This window comes from Triticum urartu, chromosome 4A, assembly GCF_056163025.1.
Source record: "Triticum urartu cultivar PI428250 chromosome 4A, HENAU_Tu73, whole genome shotgun sequence".
In the NCBI taxonomy this organism is placed as follows: Eukaryota; Viridiplantae; Streptophyta; class Magnoliopsida; order Poales; family Poaceae; genus Triticum; species Triticum urartu.
In genome coordinates this window covers 455442575-455464883 of record NC_141876.1, presented here as the reverse complement: position 1 = coordinate 455464883, position 22309 = coordinate 455442575, and the positions used below count along the sequence as shown (strand labels likewise).

The 22309-nt window shown below is 45.2% G+C and overlaps 2 protein-coding genes across 3 annotated transcripts; one reads left to right on the top strand and one right to left on the bottom strand.

The window, feature by feature from the left end:
- Window positions 1-3935: 3935 nt before the first annotated feature.
- Window positions 3936-7916, top strand: LOC125552024 (putative sugar phosphate/phosphate translocator At3g11320). The gene is made up of 4 exons (XM_048715472.2): window positions 3936-4577; window positions 5672-5775; window positions 6007-6235; window positions 7356-7916. Exons 1-4 carry the CDS (start codon window positions 4092-4094, stop codon window positions 7503-7505), a joined length of 969 nt encoding a protein of 322 aa, XP_048571429.1. The 5' UTR covers window positions 3936-4091; the 3' UTR covers window positions 7506-7916.
- A 1232-nt stretch (window positions 7917-9148) lies between these two features.
- Window positions 9149-11708, bottom strand: LOC125552025 (putative RNA-binding protein ARP1). Of its 2 annotated transcripts, none has more exons than XM_048715473.2 (6): window positions 11265-11708; window positions 10978-11185; window positions 10713-10869; window positions 10111-10150; window positions 9730-10009; window positions 9149-9491 (listed from the first exon to the last, which is right to left on the bottom strand). In XM_048715473.2, the coding sequence occupies exons 1-6, from the start codon at window positions 11460-11462 to the stop codon at window positions 9466-9468; spliced, it is 909 nt and encodes a 302-aa protein (XP_048571430.1). In that variant the 5' UTR covers window positions 11463-11708; the 3' UTR covers window positions 9149-9465. The 2 variants fall into 2 exon arrangements, with proteins under 2 accessions (XP_048571430.1, XP_048571431.1); XM_048715474.2 differs by having other exon boundaries at window positions 9730-10006; window positions 11265-11702.
- Window positions 11709-22309: the final 10601 nt, after the last annotated feature.

Below are 22309 nucleotides of genomic sequence, written 5' to 3'. Positions count from 1 at the left end.
TTGGGATCGCGTGAAACTGGTATGCCTCGTGACAGCTCATTAGCGTACGATTTCTGCAATGCTTTTCGTGGTACTGGGTCACACATATCGTACAGTTCAAGTATTTTCGCACCTCGCTCTGCTGCTTTTGTTGTGAAGAGGGAGTAATCAGCAGAGCGACGAGGCGATGAATCGATTCCTCACCACAAGATGCAGCAAAATTGAATCGATTCCATTCCTCGGGAATGGGGCGCAATCAGAATATGCCTTCCTCTCGTTTGCCCGTGCCTTTTCCTCCCGTTAAAGCGACTCGATCGTACTCGTCTAGAATACTAGTTTAAACGCCTTTATATTAGTTTACACAGGGAGTACTACATATCTTGCAGCGGTCCATCGTGCCAACTTTGCCGATAGAAACTACTACCAGTGATATGCGACGGGTGTCTTCACAAGAGTGAGTGGTCAGCGTCTATACCGTACACTGGAAAGGACTTAGGCACAAACTTTGGCACGCGTCCCCGTCATTACGCGTCGTTGTTACTTACCAGTGTGATCAAGCATTAACTAGCGTGGTTAGGTGCAGGAACGATCTCGCTGACTTCCTCCAAATGGAGCGTGGAAAACCAACTCGTCTGCGCCCAGCTAGCACGGCCACCTCGCCGCCGGTTCGTGTAGGAGTTCCGTTCATACTTGAGTACCCCTATATACTTGGACCGTATCCGTTCCGGGACCGTGAGCGACCGGGTCCAGGAATTAGGCAGGCAATCACTCCGCTGCCGCCGCTGAAGACGTCGACGGCGGCCGTTTCCACGACCCGTCGCACCGCGCGTGCAGTCGGCAGTAGCCACTTCTCTAGGTTACGAAAGTTTTACTAGCAACTAAATAATTGCTGGTAATGGAGCTGGGCTGGGTTGTAGTCTTGTAGAGTCGGTGTTCATGCGCTGCCGCCAAATTTAAGGTCGTCGTTGCCAGCTGCGGGTTCGTTTCAACCCAACCTCTCACCGAACACGCTTCGCAGATCTTGTATTGGTACCGGATAGGCTGTGTCGCTATGGCTTACAGTACGACCAATGTTGTTAGAGTAGTTGCTATAGCTCTGTAATTAGGATGTTGCAAGGTAGTTTATTTCAAAGGAAAAAAGATGTTGCAAGGTAGAGTCGTTAGTGGTTGACTCTCTCGATGCATATCATCAGAGGCTTAGTTCTCTAAGGCTTTGTTCGGTTACACCTCCTCATAGGGGGATTGGAGTGGATTAAAGGAGGTTTTGGCTTGTAGAGGATGTAATCCCTGTCAAACCTCTTCATTTTCCCTGTCAACCGAACAGGCCCTAAAGCATATCACCGAGAGCTGACTATTCAACATTCCTGCGATGTATTTCTCTAAGGTTGGCCACAGTGGGAGTAACATCATATTTTTCAAGATAATTTTGCTTATGTGGCACATATTTAATGACGAGAAAGGTGATGGTGGTAACTTAGCTAGTTACTGTAATATCACACATACTAAGACAATATGAGTCTATAGGCTAATAAATGAGCCATAACATGACAACACGCATATGTTACTACGCACTATGGAGGTAGTAACATAGCCTAGTAAAATGTGATGTTACTAGTCTAAGTTATTCTCCATTATGACTAGTCTAAGGCTAGTTATAGTGGGAGTAACTTAGCTAGTAACATAGCACACTTCGAGAAATTTTTACTTATGTGGCAAGTAATTAATAAAAAGTGGTAACATAATATGTTACTGTAACATAGCGTTTTTCAAGACAAGATGAGTCTACAGGCTAATAAATAAAGTCATCTAATATACTACTATTATGTTACTTTGCATTATAAAGGTAGTAACTTGGGCTAGTGTCATATGCATGACACTAGTCTAAGTTACTCTCCATTATGACCAGCCAACTTTACATGAGGAATTAGCATTGAACAAACCAACCTAGGAAGACAACTAGGCAGACTCTTGGACTTCTATTTCTATATCGAAAAGAAAAACAATCTCTGCTACTTAAAAAATAAGTGGTGTTCTTTTTTCTATCAAGGAGAATTGTTCGTCAACCGGTTTCCCTCATGCCACCATGTCCCTTTATCGATTTTTTCCATCCAGCCGTTTTCTTTCACCACGCCATTTTTTTGCGAATATTCACCGTGCCATATTTGACCGCATCTTCACTTATGATAATCAACCACCTTAATTTACTTACGAAACTTCTCGTCAAATTATAAGGTAAATTAGTTACATAATTTGGTAAGCATTTATTTACAGAATCACATTTATTTACATAGTATTTATACCCCATAGCAACGCACATGCATTGTTCTAGTCTCCTAAAAAGTTACTTATATTTCTTGCAGTAAAGTCTCAGAAGAACTTGTTTTATATGTTCTTTCTCCTCTCTCCTCCACATCATGGATTTTTCCTTTGCGGTGAACACCCTAAAAGAACAAACTAGGTGACAAGCACATTGTGTCATTGCTATTACAAACAATATAAACATCATAAAGATTTGATAAAAACATCATGAATAACAAGACACTACTAGAATAAGATTTATGAGTTTAGAGAAAATTATGAAAAATAAATCAAGTAAAATGAACACATGTTACAATTATTACGTAAAGTAATTTTTTTAAGTTACGATAAGTATGGACCACAAATGATTTTATTACTTTACCAAATTTCACACATGCACATTCCTATCCATATTCTATATCTATGGTTTTTAGCCACAATTATTTTTTAGAAAAATCTTATAGATACAACTCTTTGCTAAGTATTATATGTCATCACCATATGGTCTGATGCTATTTTTTGGTAGTGCAACCTGTATCACAAACATTTGGTCATCCCGCACACATGTACACAACTTGTAGCATTGGCCGTGATATGTTATCGCACTTAATTACATCATCTCCTACCTCTGTATGGGTTTTCGAATGGCATTTTTTCAAACCCGTAGGTAACCACAATTATGATTCCTTATAATTTGTCTTCCAATATATTTTGTCGCGATCACAACTCATTTACATCTCATCGACCCATTATCATCTATTTTCGCATAGTGTAATGTCATTTGTTGTACTTTTTAGCTCAGAAGAACTTTCAAAAAATTTATTTTAACATGTATCGTGAATTTAGGGAAGAGTTAAATGTGGATTGGTATTTTAAATTACATGATACAATACTAAATTACGATCCTATACTTTCTTGAACGTGCTAGAGCAACCCATATCGGTATGGTTTGCAAATGGCACGTTCCCAAACCCGCAGGTTGCGACAATTATGACCCCTTATGCCTTATCTTCCAATCCAATTTGTCGCGGAGAGTTGACGTGCCTTAAACTCAACTCGGCAACAGATCACAGCTCATTCACATCTCATTGATCCAATGTCAGCAATTTTGGGCATAGCGTCAATGCCATTTGTTTGCAAATGGCGTGTTCCCAAACCCGCAAGTTGCGACAATGGTGACCCCTTATGCCTTTTGTCGCGGGGAGGTGACGTGCCTTAAACTCAACTCGGTGACGGATCACAGCTCATTTATATCTCATCGCCCGGATGTCAGTAATTTTGGGCATAGCCTCAATGCCATTTGTTGCGGTTAGTAGCTAAAAAGCATGTGTAGACATTTTTTATCTGACTTGCCATGTATCGGAAAATTAAGAAATGATTAAACATGAATTGGTATTTTAAATGACCTTAATAGCACTCTAATGCTATGGTAAGTTATGATGACATGAAATTAGTATCATTCTTTTCCTCATTTAATACTGCAACATATCAGCAATATGCATAGTAATTAACATTGCACAAGACTACTGTACACGAATAAATATGAATATGAGTAATTATATTATAAATACTAAACGAAGCAAATTTAGCTCGGGAAAAGAGAAAACCAGTCGCCCGCCCCCGTCCGTTCTCGCTGCATCCACCGACAGAGGGAGCCGTCTCCTCCCAATTCCCATAAACACAAGCTCACACGCCTCCGCTCCGAGCCCAAACCCACCACCAATTCAACCGCGACCCAACCCCACCCCGTCATTCTCACCACCGGCGCCTCCCCCCTCCTCAGATCCGCGCGCGCCCGCGCGCGACCAGCCGCGATGACGGCCAAGGGCGGCGCGTCGCCGGCGCCGGGCGGCGCGGGGGCTGCGGCCAACGGGCGCTTCTTCACGGTGGGGCTCGTCACCGCCTGGTACTCCTCCAACATCGGCGTGCTCCTGCTCAACAAGTACCTCCTCAGCAACTACGGCTTCAAGTACCCCATCTTCCTCACCATGTGCCACATGTCCGCCTGCGCGCTCTTCTCCTACGCCGCCATCGCCTGGCTCCGGATCGTGCCCATGCAGCTCGTGCGCTCGCGCGTCCAGCTCGCCAAGATCTCCGCGCTCAGCCTCGTCTTCTGCGGCTCCGTCGTCTCCGGCAACGTCTCGCTCCGCTACCTGCCCGTCTCCTTCAATCAGGCTGTCGGTGCCACCACCCCTTTCTTCACCGCCGTGTTCGCCTACATCATGACCGTCAAGCGGGAGTCGTGGATCACGTACCTCACTCTCGTCCCCGTCGTCACCGGCGTCGTCATCGCCAGCGGCGTAAGTTATATTATCTGCTCCCTCCCCGTCCCTCGTTTTCGGTAGATCTGTTGGTGTCGGGGTTGGATCTGAGGGGAATTCGGGTTTCGCTAGCTCGGGATTCCGGAGCAGCGAGACTGAGATCTAGCTGATGGGGAGAGGAGGATCTGCCACAATAGTCTCTAATTACTTGGACTAAAATGGTAGGCAACTCTCTCGAGTTGATTGAGCGTGCTGTCTGATACGTCGACAACTTTCTCCCCTAGGGAGAACTTTAGGGATGTTGAGTTGGGGTGGGCAATAGTTTGCCTCATGTCCAGGCATCCTAATCCTTTAACAGCCATTTCGTTGTCTGGAGAGTAATCCGGTTGACTGATTGTTTGCATGATCATATCGTCATTGGGGGGATTAGTTCGGGTTCCTGAGAAAATAAAAGGGAGTACCTAGAACTCATCTAAATGGGATATAATTTGGTCTCATTCACCTGGAAATCAAGAACAAAAACAACCCACGTCAGCACACACGCATCTTATAGCATCACATCCAATGGCTATGAAAGGTGAATGAGACCAAATTATATCTCATCTGGATGAGTTCTAGCAAAACTGAAAATAAAATTGTTATGCCATAAAAATCCACAGTGAAAATTTTAGTTTCCAAGTTGACCTTTACAGGAAAAACCCACATTTATTTATATCTCAATTTTATTGGTTTTTTTCAGTATGTATATTATAAGATTGGAGATGGAAAAACCCTTTTGTTTTAAATCTCAAGAAATTACTTGTGGATGCTGATGTATATAGCTTGAATACTCTTGAAAAGGAAGATTTTATATTTGTCCCTTAGACCTTTGGTTTTGAATCACAAGAAATTACTTATGAAATTAAGTTGATCCCCTTGCGATGGGTGCTGGGTTATGTAGCTGTCGTAATTCCCAGTGTAACATACTGGGTCAGCAAATTGTGGGATGATGGTAGCAGCACTACATTTAGTAGATTATGACTTGCATGCATCTTCTGTAGTTAGTGAACTGTTGCTATTCTTGCAGTCTATGGGAGAGCTAGATTTGCATGTTTTTCATCAACTAACTATTAAGGCGCAAACCAAATTTACAGGGCGAGCCTAGCTTTCATCTGTTTGGATTCATCATGTGCATTGGAGCCACTGCCGCAAGGGCGTTGAAGACCGTGTTGCAAGGAATTCTTCTGTCTTCTGAGGGGTAATCAGTTTTTCTCTGCATTTGTGTGGGTGACACATTATGAATGGATGCTCTATACTATTCATGAGCAAAATATATAGACAAAAAATAGGAAGCTTCTAGGATTTGTATTTCTAGGTATATTCTGGGTGTTGTATGTCTACTTCTAGGCTTTGTGTATTTAGGTATATCTTGACTCTTCCTTCTGAAAAAAGGTATATCTTGACTCTTGATTATTCTGCCATCTTGCAGGGAGAAGCTTAATTCTATGAACCTGCTCTTGTACATGGCTCCGATTGCTGTCATTCTCTTGCTTCCTGCTACCCTCTTTATGGAGGATAATGTTGTTGGCGTTACAATAGAACTGGCCAAGAAGGATTTCACCATTGTTTGGTTGCTGTTGTTCAACTCTTGCTTGTCATATTTTGTCAATTTGACCAATTTCTTGGTGACCAAACATACTAGCGCATTGACTCTACAGGTACGTCATGTTTTCTCACTGTTAATTAAATTCATTCTTGTGCATAAGTTACTTAAGTTACTGGAGCATAGCTTAGCATGTTGCACAAGAAGTTATTTTATATGTGGCCTTTCATGCCAAAATCTCTTCCATTAACCTACCACATTGTAGATTTGATTTTGAAATGTAGTAAAATGATCTCTAATCATCAGTTCATGGCCCTGTATATAATTCACATCCACAGCAGAGTATGGCTTTTAATTAATGTAACTATTCTATAAAGTTGATACATGGGTCCCTGCTCTTGTACATGGCTCCCTTCGTCCCAAAATAAGTGTCTCAACGTTAATATAACTTTGTGTTAAAGTTAGTATAAAGTTGAGACACTTATTTTGAGACGGAGGGAGTACATTTTGAGGTAACATAGAGAATAGGATCAAAAAATTTGTTCCAAATATGGATGTAGATGGCTACTTATTTTTCAGTTGTGTTAACCGCAGTCAGTTGCTGAGCTTGCAAATATGCTAACTGCCACTATCTCGTTTTACTAGAAATGCTTATCATAATTCATTTTTTGTTCATAATTCCTGTGGAGCACACAGCTTCAGGTTTTGTTTGAATCATTTTGTTATGTGGGCTTGTTGACACGATTGTTTTTAATGGTAATAACAATACAGTATGAATCTGCCTGTGTTAAAAGGATTGGCATGTGTGCCAAGTCAGCCCATAACTAAATGCAGCATGCCTGTGTGAGTACATCTGAAGCATTTTATAGATCTGTCTTCAAACTATGGGGGTGTTATGGTTGGGCTACTGACCCATGTACCAAAACTCTAGAAATATCCATGGTCCAGAATGTTTTGGGATTTACCTTACCATTCTAGTGAACTGCTATTATTGTAGCTGTGGAATTCGTATTGGCTCTATGATTATGAAAATGTTTAGTAAATATACATATTTGTCTGCATCTGTTGAGTAAATATCTCAGAACTATTCTATTTGACCATAATGCATAGCATTAGGTGAACTATGTGTTTGAGTTTTGCTCACGAGGCTGTCTTAGTTCGTAAAACCAGCAGATAAGTCCTTGTTTCAGCAAATGAGCGGCTCGACGATTTAACATATTAATGTTTCTTTCCAGGTCCTTGGAAATGCAAAAGGTGCTGTGGCAGTTGTCGTCTCAATTCTGATATTCAAGAATCCTGTGTCTGTAACCGGAATGCTTGGTTACACCCTCACAGTTATAGGCGTCATTCTTTACAGTGAATCCAAAAAGCGTAGCAAACCCTAAGTTCCCCAGAAAACCGTACATATGGCCGTCCTTTCTCAGTCCGGTCGGTGCCCAGAGCTAATATATGACGGGGAACTACATCCGGGGCGATTGCAACAGATTCTGTGCTGTATGTAGGCCGGATAACAAGGACAGAGAAGTCCAATAATACCTGTAGTTTTCCCTTGGATCGCAGAGGCACTTTGTTTTGCTAATGGAAATGATCAATAGAATACAATTTTTTGTGTTTAGAGAATTGTGAGCTGTGGCTCACACTGCCAGCATTGGTTGATATGCTTAGTTTTCGGAAATTGTTTTCCGTTATTCATCAGTTATTGTAAGTTCATGACTCCAGTTCTCTTCTTTTGAAGATTGCATGTACCAAACTTTGCCAAAGAACCTCCTAATATATTATGACACTGAATTTGCTGACACTGTTCTTTTTTGAAATTAGTCACAGTTAACTGTTGGTGATTGTTTTTTTTCTATTATAGAGTATTTTTCTCTGAGGGAGCTCATCAAATGATTTTTGGTGCAAATCTAGCGTCGGATAATTAATGTTCTTGCCTGTTGAAGCTTTGTAAGGGCAAATCTTTAAGCCTGATGCTGTGTTGCCTGGTGAACAATGTGTCATCTCTCGGATGTTTTATTCTGGTGAATTCTGTCATGTGTATGAACTTCGCCATGTATATGACTCAGGTATTCATCTCTTGATTTATCTGTAGACAAATTTGAAGCTAAAACTTTCTCCGCAACACACTTCCATGGAGGGTTGTGTGAGAATATCGTGGTGCATGACAAATTGCACAACTGCAGGGAAGCAGAGCTCAGGTCGATATCAAGTTTTTTTATCACACATTGCATAGCCAATTCTAAAATCCCATTGCATGCCTAAATACAGGGGAATAGAATGTTCATGCATGTTGAAAATATGCCAAATTCCCCCCAACTATACGGCTAGATACACTAATATGTGCTTAAGTATTCTTATTTGACAACGGTAGAGTTGATCTGATTGAACGCTGCTACACACACGACACGGTCTGGACTATTTTTGAAGCGATAGCACCATTGAAACCTCCATCGTGTGGAGTTTGGCCAGCAAATGTCGCTCGTGTAGTTTTTTTCTTTCTGAAATTGGGCAAAAGATTTGCCACTTTCATTGATTAAGAAGAAGGGTCAGAGGTTTTTTGGCAAATAGCCGAATTACAACACATTACTCTCGCGACACTACATTACTCATATATCTTGCCCCAGCACACCATAGCTTGGATACATCTTTGATTGTAGCAACAAGAACCCCTACCGACACCATAGTGTTACGGTACACGTGCGCATTTCTCTCGCTCCAAATTTCCCATGAGATAAATCGTGAGAGCCGGTTTGGGAGCCGATTTCTTTGTGATACAAATCTGGTATCCTGTGTTTTTTTACGCGTGAGGGCCAGTAATGACGCTCACATTAACATGGTCTTGCATTACCGACAATCTGTGATTGTTTTTTTGGTCACCAGCAGGTTTTTTCTCCCTCAGAGGATCTCTCTCAAAGTTCTGTTTTCAAAGTGGAGACACAGCTTGAACAGCAGCATACAGGCAGTTTAACAGTGTGATGCTAAAGTTCACCAACTCAGCGAGCTCAGACACACCACTGCGAGCTCAAGAGAATGACCGAGGATTACGAGGATTTTATTCAGGTTCACTGCCCCTTGCAGCGATGGGACTACAGACAACTTGGTAAAAGGGTTTACCACTGAAAATACGTTGGTAAACGAGAGAGGCGGAATGAATATTTGTTACAGACTTTGCTAGGCCGTGCGCCCACCCCATGGGCGCACGGAGTTAGAGGGAATTGAACGAATTGAACGTGGACGAGCGCTTCTTCTTCTTCTTCTTCTTGTGCAGCAGCTTGTTATAATCAGACAGATCTCGATCGGGCGAGCACCTCTGGCCTCCTTCTAATTCCTCGCACCGTCACCGTGCCTTCAGCTGCACCCAGCCACCTGCTCCACTGCGCACACGTACGCACAGTGCAGAAAAGATCAGATCTCGCCAGCTTTCGCGGCAAATATTAAGATGGCGCCCATACGATACAAAGCTGTTGTGTTGCACGTTGGTGGTTGCTAGCTGCTGCGACATGATGTTTTAGCAGTACCGCTACTGGTTTTCGTTCATCTCACTCTTCCTAAATTAATCCTACTACAGTATCAATCTAGCTAGGAGTAACAGTTGTAGAGCAAGTTGGTTACCTTTGGGAGGCACCATGACGGTGGGCTTGGAGATGATGGCGGGCACGGTGGGCACGGCGGCGGAGACCGGCGGGAAGAAGCGCGCGGCCGGGACGCCCAGCCCCTGCGAGCCGTGGTGGTAGTGATGATAGTGGTAGTAGGGGTACACGGGCATCATGCCGTTGGGCGCGAGCATGCCTCCCTGCGCCGCCGCCGCCGCCGGGTACGAGAAGTGCCCCTGCGGCTGCATGTAGGACCCGCCCGCGCCTGGCGCCGCTGCCGCCGCTTGGCCCAGCTTCTGCTGTCACGTCACAGAAGCAGCAAATGGACGCTCGTTAATTCTCGATCTACCATGAGTGACACTGCAGCAGCATAGGAGTAACATTTTGGTAGGTAACTTACCGCGTTGTAGCTCAGGTCAGTGACGTAGTTTGGGGAGTAGCTGAATGGACACACAAAGCAGACAAATCAGTGGTCAGTTTAATAATTTTTTTGAGATGCAGTCAGTTTAATATTGGTGCTGTAAAAACAGGACAAAGAAAGGCGGGCAGATCGGGTAATTAAGGCGAGGTTAATAATTTTCTTTTCCTTTTTGTAATCTTTTTTCCCTGCTGCCGTGCAGGCCGGCACGTGGGCACGTGAGGGCACGACGAGGCAGCTGGCTGGCCGAGGGGCGCGGTCCGGTCCAGGTCCAGCCTGTGCCCGTGCCTCCCTTGTCGCGTCGCGTGCTGCGACCCACTGCCGCGCATGTGCTCGCGCCACCAGGTCCCCGCGCCCCCCTGACGGCCGGGGACCACGTCGCCTCGCCGGCCGCCTGCATGCCAGCGCGACACGCGCCGGTCACGCTCAGCCGCCGCCGCCGCCGGACACGAATCCTCGTACCGCTACGTAGCAGAGAGCTCTCGCGAGGCGCAGGCAGTCCAAAAGCATTGCCGTCGCGAGGAGGAAGAAGAGTATACGTGATGCAGGAGGAGGTGCGGCTAGGGCGCGACGTGCGTACGTACCCGTAGTTGGCGGCGGCGGGGTAGAACGGGAGGACGCCGTGGTACTGCTGGTGAGCGCCGTGGCCGTAGTGCGCGGCCTGCGGCGGCGGCGGCGGCGTCGTGGAAGGGTGGTAGTACCACGGCACCGGCGACACGCCCCTGGACCCCACCGCGATGGCTGCCAGTTGATAAATTCCAGAGCCATGTGATCGCCCGTCAGTACGCACGTTGGCGGCAGTAACTAACAACTGGCTTAGCGCGCGCGGATTTGGATTTGCGTGCGTACCTGGCGCGGGCTGGTGGTGAGGGGACGGGAGCGCGGGCATGTGGTGCGGCGCCGGGGTGGTCGGCGGCGAGGGGCGGAGGAGGTGCGGCGGCTGGGGCCGCGGCTTGGCGCCGAGGGAGGCCAGGTTGCAGTTGGCGCGGCGGCCGTTGATGACCGGGGTGCCGTCCTCGCACGCCTTCTTGGCCGCGTCCGCCTCCTTGAACGTCACCTGTTGCATGCAGACGCGTCAGAAGCTAGCATACCACGGCCATGCATGGCAATGGAGGGAAGAAGCAGAGGGGACCGACGAAGCCGTAGCCCTTGGAGCGGCCGGTGAGCTTGTCGGAGATGATGACGGCCTCGAGGATGTCGCCGAAGCGCTCGAAGTGCTCGCGGAGGGTGTCCTTGTGCGTCTCCCACGCCAGCCCGCCCACGAACACCTTGGTCAGCGTGGTGTCGCCGAACGCCGCCACCGGCTGCGCCTGGGCCTGCCCCAGCATCGTCATGGCCGGCCGCGCGCGCGCTCTGCCACCCAACTAACTAGCCTACGTGCCGACCTCGACGGCGCAACGAGAGCAGGGCGCGCGGATGGAGCTGAATGGCGATGCACGACGGGGTGGCGACTGGTGAGGAGGCCACCGGGGGTTTTATATAGACGGGCGTTTATAATTTCGAGGGGGGGCGGTGGTTGGGTGGATAACGGAAACAGGAGCGCTACTACTACTCGTCTGTCGGACTGGTCCAGTGCTCCTCTAGCCTGGCGCCTCTTCCCCTCGGCCTCTGCGCTGCGCCATGGAGAGAGAGAGAGATGCCACTCACGTCGCCTCTTCTGCCGGTGTCCTGTCCAGTGTGACGAACAAAAATGGCCTGGCTGGCTGTGTAGATCCGGTGTTTTCATTGAGGGCGATGAAGGTTGTAGACACTGACAGGTAAGGCCCGATGGGACGCAAGATATTTTCCATTATGTGGGAATGAACCGATTTAGGTGAAAAATGCGCAGTCTCGTTTTTGGTATTCTCTGAGGATTCATTGACAGCAGATCCGTACTGTATGTACACCAGCTCGCAGTAGTAAAACGGATGGACGCCCGGGCCGGCCAGACTGGGAGGAGAAGGTGGAAACAGCTGGCCTCGCAGTTTGCCTTTTCCACACAACGTGCTCGCGCCTTTTCTTGGCCAACTAGCTACGTAGCTCGCTCTACATGGAACGATCCCCTTGCACTGTCTTGCTGTAATCTTGTGCCCAGAGGAGATTAATTAACATTCAGGATCGGTACAGTAGCATTTTTACTACTGGTGGTTCCTAAAGGTGGCTTTTCAGTTTCAGGTAACTTTCTTGGTATTTGACTAGTAGTAGATCGAATACAGTTTCATGCAAGTATACAATTCAGCAAAAGGCGATGCACATACACCTGAAAGACATTCTGTAGCACGTGATTTCAACATGTTAGTGCGTATGTTAGCTGACACGAAACTATGAGATGAGACTGTCGCCGTACACCAGGCGTATATATATAGCGGACAAAGTAGCAGTACTGGACAGTGAGTTTGCTGGATGTATTACCACTTTTCGATTTATTTAATCCATAAGCATGTATCGAACATAGAAACGAGACATTTATGTAGACAGTAAGTACGACTAGCATATGAACAGTTAAATAGGGGGTGAACAGATCATACCTTTCGCTAATTTAGGCTAGGATAAAACCGCGGTGGTTGCAGCTTCCTCCGCAACTTTCTTCTTAGCAGCGGCAACGTCATCCATGGAGTCGGTCTCGGGAAAGTAGTCTTTTTTTTACGAATGAGTCTCGGGAAAGTAGTCGAAGTCAAGGACGAAGACGAAGAGGGCAGACGTGCGAAGACGCTCCCCCAAAACTTTATCGCCCTTTTCCTAGTGTAGGATCGCAAACAACGGGGGTTTCGGAGGCCTTCTCTGGCCGTGTACGCGGTCAACTGGATGGATCACTCGAAGCAACAACAGTGACTGGAACAGTGAAGTGACGACCAAGGTTGTGTGAAAGGAGGAACGGAATGTATCAACTAGGGTTGCAAACACCTCCAACATATAGTCCGGTGGATTGGGGGTTGTAGCACATGGTCCAACCTCTCACAAGTGGCACATCCATTAACGACTCGTAATTAATTTCAAATTAATTAATTATTCCCGACTGACAAAATAAAGTGCAAGTATGACATAGATCTGAGCTCGGATCGGCTCGTTCATGAAACACGATGTGTGCGTGGGCGAGGCAAGGCATGACGAATAGTGGAGGAGGAGCGTGCATGTACCACTCCCCTTCTCAAGCTCCAATAACATATAGAAGGGAATCCGTTATAAACATGTTTCAACTCTCCTCCACTAGCATTATGGTACTAAACTTCCCACCATGTCATGACATCCCACACGGACCTTAGGGAGGAATTATGGTTTATATGACCCAAGGCTCATATATAATTCAACAATTCCCCACCAGATCCCGAAGACATTATGTTGTCCTATGTTCCAAAACATTGTTTTGATATACTGGTATTTTTCAGTGGAGACCGATTAAGATTTAACATCCACCTAAAGCAAAGGGTTGTACTTCTTCACAACTGAACAATGGACCATGCCTTAATTATCAGTTTGACGTTTAAAACTTTCACCAATTTTCTTACCGGTACTAGGCTGCCGAAGGCTAATCCCGCGGGTGGAGCATATTAGTCACACTCCTGACCTACTTATCAGCTTCCTAGAGATTACCCTATCAAATAGACTGTGACCAACAGTCGGGCTCATATAGGTGTGTTCTTCCAAAGATTGCTTTGTAGGATGGCCTCTTGCTTACACAAGCTTTAGAACACATTACTCTTAGAAAGGATGCCAGAGTACTCGTCTCGTGGGGCTCGCTAAGGGCGAAGAGAGCCTTTGACCGTCCATTTCACGGTGGCTCATCGCGAGGGCCTCTCGGGGGCTCTTCGTGCCGTCCGATCTATCCGGACGATACGCACCCGGGTGACCTGGTTGGTGTTGGGGAACGTAGTAATTTCAAAAAAATTCCTACGCACACGCAAGATCATGGTGATGCATAGCAACGAGAGGGGAGAGTGTTGTCTACGTACCCTCGTATACCGAAGCGGAAGCGTTGACGCAACGTAGAGGAAGTAGTCGTACGTCTTCCCGATCCGACCGATCCAAGCACCGTTACTCCGGCACCTCCGAGTTCTTGGCACACGTTCAGCTCGATGACGCTCCCCGGGCTCCGATCCAGCAAAGTTTCGGGGAGGAGTTCCGTCAGCACGACGGCGTGGTGACGATATTGATGTTCAACCGTCGCAGGGCTTCGCCTAAGCACCGCTACAATATGACCGAGGTGTAATATCGTGGAGGGGGGCACCGCACACAGCTAAGGAACGATCACGAAGATCAACTTGTGTGTCTATGGGGTGCCCCCTGCCCCCGTATATAAAGGAGTGGAGGAGGGGAGGGCCGGCCCTCTCTATGGCGCGCCCTAGGGGAGTCCTACTCCCACCGGGAGTAGGATTTCCCCTTTCCTAGTCCAACCAGGAGTCCTTCCATGTAGTAGGAGTAGGAGACAAGGAAGGGGAAGGGAGAAGGGAAGGAAGGAGGGGGCGCAGCCCCTCCCCCTAGTCCAATTCGGACTAGGCCTTGGGGGGGGGGGGGGCGGCCTGCCCTAGGCAGCCCCTCTCTCTTTCCCGTATGGCCCAATAAGGCCCAATACTTCTCCCGGCGAATTCCCGTAACTCTCCGGTACTCCGAAAAATACCCGAATCACTCGGAACCTTTCCGAAGTCCGAATATAGTCGTTCAATATATCAATTTTTACGTCTCGACCATTTCGAGACTCCTCGTCATATCCCCGATCTCATCCGGGACTCCGAACTCCTTCGGTACATCAAAACTCATAAACTCATAATATAACTGTCATCGAAACCTTAAGCGTGCGGACCCTACGGTTCGAGAACAATGTAGACATGACCGAGACACGTCTCCGGTCAATAACCAATAGCGGAACCTGGATGCTCATATTGGCTCCTACATATTCTACGAAGATCTTTATCGGTCAGACCGCATAACAACATACGTTGTTCCCTTTGTCATCGGTATGTTACTTGCCCGAGATTCGATCATCGGTATCTCAATACCTAGTTCAATCTCGTTACCGGCAAGTCTCTTTACTCGTTCTGTAATACATCATCTCGCAACTAACTCATTAGTTGCAATGCTTGCAAGGCTTATGTGATGTGCATTACCGAGAGGGCCCCGGGATACCTCTCCGACAATCGGAGTGACAAATCCTAATCTCAAAATACGCCAACCCAACATGTACCTTTGGAGACACCTGTAATGCTCCTTTATAATCACCCAGTTATGTTGTGACGTTTGGTAGCACCCAAAGTGTTCCTGCGGCAAACGGGAGTTGCATAATCTCATAGTCATAGGAACATGTATAAGTCATGAAGAAAGCAATAGCAACATACTAAACGATCAGGTGCTAAGCTAATGGAATGGGTCATGTCAATCAGATCATTCAACTAATGATGTGACCTCGTTAATCAAATAACAACTCTTTGTTCATGGTTAGGAAACATAACCATCTTTGATTAACGAGCTAGTCAAGTAGAGGCATACTAGTGACACTCTGTTTGTCTATGTATTCACACATGTATTATGTTTCCGGTTAATACAATTCTAGCATGAATAATAAACATTTATCATGATATAAGGAAATAAATAATAACTTTATTATTGCCTCTAGGGCATATTTCCTTCAGTCTCCCACTTGCACTAGAGTCAATAATCTAGATCACATCACTATGTGATTAACATCGATAGTTCACATCATCATGTGATTAACACCCATAGTTCACATCGCCATGTGACCAACACCCAAAGGGTTTACTAGAGTCAGTAATCTAGTTCACATCGCTATGTGATTAACACCCAAAGAGTACTAAGGTGTGATCATGTTTTGCTTGTGAGATAATTTTAGTCACCGGGTCTGTTATATTCAGATCCGTAAGTATTTTGCAAATATTTATGTCAACAATGCTCTGCACGGAGCTACTCTAGCTAATTGCTCCCACTTTCAATATGTATCTAGATTGAGACTTAGATTCATCTAGATTAGTGTCAAAACTTGCATCGACGTAACCCTTTACGACGAACCTTTTGTCACTTCCATAATCGAGAAACATATCCTTATTCCACTAAGGATAATTTTGACCGTTGTCCAGTGATCTACTCCTAGATCACTATTGTACTCCCTTGCCAAACTCAGTGGTAGGGTATACAATAGATCTGGTACACAACATGGCATACTTTATAAAACCTATGGCTGAGGCATAGGGAATGACTTTCATTCTCTTTCTATCTTCTGCCGTGGTCGGGCTTTGAGTCTTACTTAATTTCACACCTTGTAACACAGGCAAGAACTCTTTCTTTGACTGTTCCATTTTGAACTACTTCAAAATCTTGTCAAGGTATGTACTCATTGAAAAAAACTTATCAAGCGTCTTGATCTATCTCTATAGATCTTGACGCTCAATATGTAAGCAGCTTCACTGAGGTCTTTCTTTGAAAAAACTCCTTTCAAACACTCCTTTATGCTTTCCAGAATAATTCTACATTATTTTCGATCAACAATATGTCATTCACATATACTTATCAGAAATGCTGTAGTGCTCCCACTCACTTTCTCATAAATACAGGCTTCGCTGCAAGTCTGTATAAAACTATATGCTTTGACCAACTCATCAAAGCGTATATTCCAACTCCGAGATGCTTGCACCAGTCCATAGATGGATCGCTGGAATTTGCACATTTTGTTAGCACCTTTCGGATTGACAAAACCTTCTGGTTGCATCATATACAACTCTTCTTCAATAAATCCATTAAGGAATGCAGTTTTGTTTATCCATTTGCCAGATTTCATAAAATGCGGCAATTACTAACATGATTCGGACAGACTCAAGCATAGATACGAGTGAGAAACTCTCATCGTAGTCAACACCTTGAACTTGTCGAAAACCTTTTGCGACAATTCTAGCTTTGTAGATAGTAACACTACTATCAGCGTCCGTCTTCCTCTTGAAGATCCATTTATTTCCATGGCTTGCCGATCATCGGGCAAATCCATCAAAGTCCATACTTTGTTCTCATACATGGATCATATCTCAGATTTCATGGCCTCAAACCATTTCGCGGAATCTGGGCTCATCATCGCTTCCTCATAGTTCGCAAGTTTGTCATGGTCTAGTAACATGACTTCCAGAACAGGATTACCGTACCACACTGGTGCGGATCTCACTCTGGTTTACCTACGAGATTCGGTAGTAACTTGATCTGAAGTTACATGATCATCATCATTAGCTTCCTCACTAATTGGTGTAGTAGTCACAGGAATAGATTTCTGTGATGAACTACTTTCCAATAAGGGAGAAGGTACAATTACCTTATCAAGTTCTACTTTCCTCCCACTCACTTCTTTCGAGAGAAACTCCTTCTCTAGAAAAACTCCGAATTTAGCAACAAAAGTCTTGCCTTCGGATTTGTGATAGAAGGTGTATCCAATAGTTTCCTTTGGATATCCTATGAAGACACATTTCTCCGATTTGGGTTTGAGCTTATCAGGTTGAAACTTTTTCACATAAGCATTGCAACCTCAAACTTTAAGAAACAATAGCTTAGGTTTCTTACCAAACCATAGTTCATACGGTGTCGTCTCAACGGATTTAGATGGTGCCCTATTTAACGTGAATGCAGTTGTCTCCAATGCATAACCCCAAAACGATAGTGGTAGATCGGTAAGATACATCATAGATTGCACTATATCCAATAAAGTACGGTTATGACGTTCGGACACACCATTATGCTGTGGTGTTCCATGTGGCATGAGTTTGTGAAACTATTCCACATTGTTTTAATTGAAGACCAAACTCGTAACTCAAATATTTGTCTCCGCGATCAGATCGTAGAAACTTTATTTTCTTGTCACGATGATTTTCCACTTCACTCTGAAATTCTTTGAACTTTTCAAATGCTTCAGACTTATGTTTCATCAAGTAGATATACCCATATCTGCTCAAATCATCTGTGAAGTTCAGAAAATAACGATACCCGCCATGAGCCTCAACACTCATCGGATCACATACATCAGTATGTATTATTTCCAATAAGTCAGTTGCTCTTAGTCATCTTGCCCATAAGGCATGATTCGCAAGCATCAAGTGATTCATAATCAAGTGATTCCAAAATCCCATCAGCATGGAGTTTCTTCATGCGCTTTACACCAATATGACCTAAACGGCAGTGCTACAAATAAGTTGCACTATCATTATTAACTTTGCATCTTTTTGGTTTCAATATTATGATTATGTGTATCACTATGATCGAGATCCAACGAACTATTTTCATTGGGTGTGTAACCATATAAGGTTTTATTCATGTAAATAGAACAACAATTTATTCTTTTACTTAAATGAATAACCGTATTACAATAAACATGATCAAATCATATTCATGCTCAACGCAACCACCAAATAACACTTATTTAGGTTCAACACTAATCCCGAAAGTATAGAGAGTGTGCGATGATTATCATATCAATCTTGGAACCACTTCCAACACACATCGTCACTTCACCCTTAACTAGTCTCTGTTCATTCTGCAACTCCCGTTTCGAGTTACTACTCTTAGCAACTGATCCAGTATCAAATACTGAGGGGTTGCTATAAACACTAGTAAAGTACACATCAACAACATGTATATCAAATATACTTATGTTCACTTTGCCATCCTTCTTATCCGCCAATCACTTGGGGTAGTTCCGCTTCCAGTGACCAGTCCCTTTGCAGTAGAAGCACTTAGCCTCAGGCTTAGGATCAGACTTGGGTTTCTTCACTTGAGCAGCAACTTGCTTGCCGTTCTTCTTGAAGTTCCCCTTCTTCCCTTTACCCTTTTCTTGAAACTAGTGGTCTTGTCAACCATCAATACTTGATGTTTTTCTTGATTTCTACCTTCGTTGATTTCAGCATCACGAAGAGCTTGGGAGTTGTTTCCGTTATCCCTTTATAGTTCATCACGAAGTTCTACCAACTTGGTGATGGTGACTAGAGAATTCTGTCAATCACTATCTTATCTGGAAGATTAACTCCCACTTGATTCAAGCGATTGTAGTACTCAGACAATCTGAGCACATGCTCACTAGTTGAGCGATTCTCCTCCATCTTTTAGCTATAGAACTTGTTGGAGACTTCATATCTCTCAACTCGGATATTTGCTTGAAATGTTAACTTCAACTCCTGGAACATCTCATATGCTCCATGATGTTCAAAACGTCTTTGAAGTCCCGATTCTAAGCCATTAAGCATGGTGCACTAAACTATCAAGTAGTCATCATATTGAGCTAGCCAAACGTTCATAACGTCTGCATCTGCTCCTGCAATAGGTCCGTCACCTAGTGGTGCATCAAGGACATAATTCTTCTGTGCAGCAATGAGGATAAACCTCAGATCACGGATCCAATCCGCATCATTTCTATTAACATCTTTCAACACAATTTTCTCTAGGAACATGTCAAAATAAACACAGGGAAGCAACAACGCGAGCTATTGATCTACAACATAATTTGCAAAATACTACCAGGACTAAGTTCATGATAAATTTAAGTTCAATTAATCATATTACTTAAGAACTCCCACTTAGATAGACATCCCTCTAATCCTCTAAGTGATTACGTGATCCAAATCAACTAAACCATGTCCGATCATCACGTGAGATGGAGTAGTTTCATTGGTGAACATCGCTATGTTGATCATATCTACTATATGATTCACGTTCGACCTTTCGGTCTCCGTGTTCCGAGGCCATATCTGTATATGCTTGGCTCGTCAAGTATAACCTGAGTATTCTGCGTGTGCAACTGTTTTGCACCCGTTGTATTTGAACGTAGAGCCTATCACACCCGATCATCACGTGGTGTCTCAGCACGAAGAACTTTCGCAACGGTGCATACTCAGGGAGAACACTTCTTGATAATTAGTGAGAGATCATCTTATAATGCTACCGTCAATCAAAGCAATATAAGATGCATAAAAGATAAACATCACATGCAATCAAAATATGTGACATGATATGGCCATCATCATCTTGTGCCTTCGATCTCCATCTCCAAAGCATCGTCATGATTTCCATCGTCACCGGCATGACACCATGATCTCCATCATCTTGATCTATATCAATGTGTCGTCACATAGTCATCTCGCCAATTATTGCTCTTGCAACTATTGCTATCGCATAGCGATAAACTAAAGCAATTATTGGACGCTTGCATCTTATGCAATAGAGAGACAACCATAAGGATTTTGCCAGTTGCCGATAACTTCAACAAAACATGATCATCTCATACAACAACTTATATCTCATCACGTCTTGACCATATCACATCACAACATGCCCTGCAAAAACAAGTTAGTCGTCCTCTACTTTGTTGTTGCAAGTTTTACGTGGCTGCTACTGGGCTTAGCAAGAACCGTTCTTACCTATGCATCAAAACCATAACGATAGTTTGTCAAATAGACTCCGTTTTAACCTTCGCAAGGACCGGGCGTAGCGACACTCAGTTCAACTAAAGTCGGAGAAACTGTCACCCGCAAGCCACCTATGTGCAAAGCACGTCGGGAGAACCGGTCTCGCGTAAGCATACGCGTAATGTCGGTCCGGGCCGCTTCATCCAACAATACCGCCGAACCAAAGTATGACATGCTGGTAGGCAGTATGACTTATATCGCCAACAACTCACTTGTGTTCTACTCGTGCATATAACATCAAACCATAAAACTTAGGCTCTGATACCACTGTTGGGGAACGTAGTAATTTCAAAAAATTTCCTACGCACATGCAAGATCATGGTGATGCATAGCAACGAGAGGGGAGAGTGTTGTCTACGTACCCTCGTAGACCGAAGCGGAAGCGTTGACGCAATGTAGAGGAAGTAGTCGTACGTCTTCCCGATCCGACCGATCCAAGCACCGTTACTCCGGCACCTCTGAGTTCTTGGCACACATTCAGCTCGATGACGCTCCCCGGGCTCAGATCCAGCAAAGCTTCGGGGAGGAGTTCCGTCAGCACGACGGCGTGGTGACGATATTGATGTTCAACCGTCGCAGGGCTTCGCCTAAGCACCGCTACAATATGACCGAGGTGTAATATCGTGGAGGGGGGCACCGCACACGGCTAAGGAACGATCACGAAGATCAACTTGTGTGTCTATGGGGTGCCCCCTGCCCCCGTATATAAAGGAGTGGAGGAGGGGAGGGCCGGCCCTCTCTATGGCGCGCCCTAGGGGAGTCCTACTCCCACCGGGAGTAGGATTCCCCCTTTCCTAGTCCAACCAGGAGTCCTTCCATGTAGTAGGAGTAGGAGACAAGGAAGGGGAAGGGAGAAGGGAAGGAAGGAGGGGGCGCAGCCCCTCCCCTAGTCCAATTCGGACTAGGCCTTGGGGGGGGGGGGGGCGCGGCCTGCCCTAGGCAGCCCCTCTCTCTTTCTCGTATGGCCCAATAAGGCCCAATACTTCTCCCGGCGAATTCCCGTAACTCTCCGGTACTCCGAAAAATACCCGAATCACTCGGAACCTTTCCGAAGTCCGAATATAGTCGTCCAATATATCGATTTTTACGTCTCGACCATTTCGAGACTCCTCGTCATATCCCCGATCTCATTCGGGACTCCGAACTCCTTCGGTACATCAAAACTCATAAACTCATAATATAACTGTCATCGAAACCTTAAGCGTGCGGACCCTACGGTTCGAGAACAATGTAGACATGACCGAGACACGTCTCCGGTCAATAACCAATAGCGGAACCTGGATGCTCATATTGGCTCCTACATATTCTACGAAGATCTTTATCGGTCAGACCGCATAACAACATACGTTGTTCCCTTTGTCATCGGTATGTTACTTGCCCGAGATTCGATCATCGGTATCTCAATACCTAGTTCAATCTTGTTACCGGCAAGTCTCTTTACTCGCTCTGTAATACATCATCTCGCAACTAACTCATTAGTTGCAATGCTTGCAAGGCTTATGTGATGTGCATTACCGAGAGGGCCCCGGGATACCTCTCCGACAATCGGAGTGACAAATCCTAATCTCAAAATACGCCAACCCAACATGTACCTTTGGAGACACCTGTAATGCTCCTTTATAATCACCCAGTTACGTTGTGACGTTTGGTAGCACCCAAAGTGTTCCTCCGGCAAACGGAAGTTGCATAATCTCATAGTCATAGGAACATGTATAAGTCATGAAGAAAGCAATAGCAACATACTAAACGATCAGGTGCTAAGC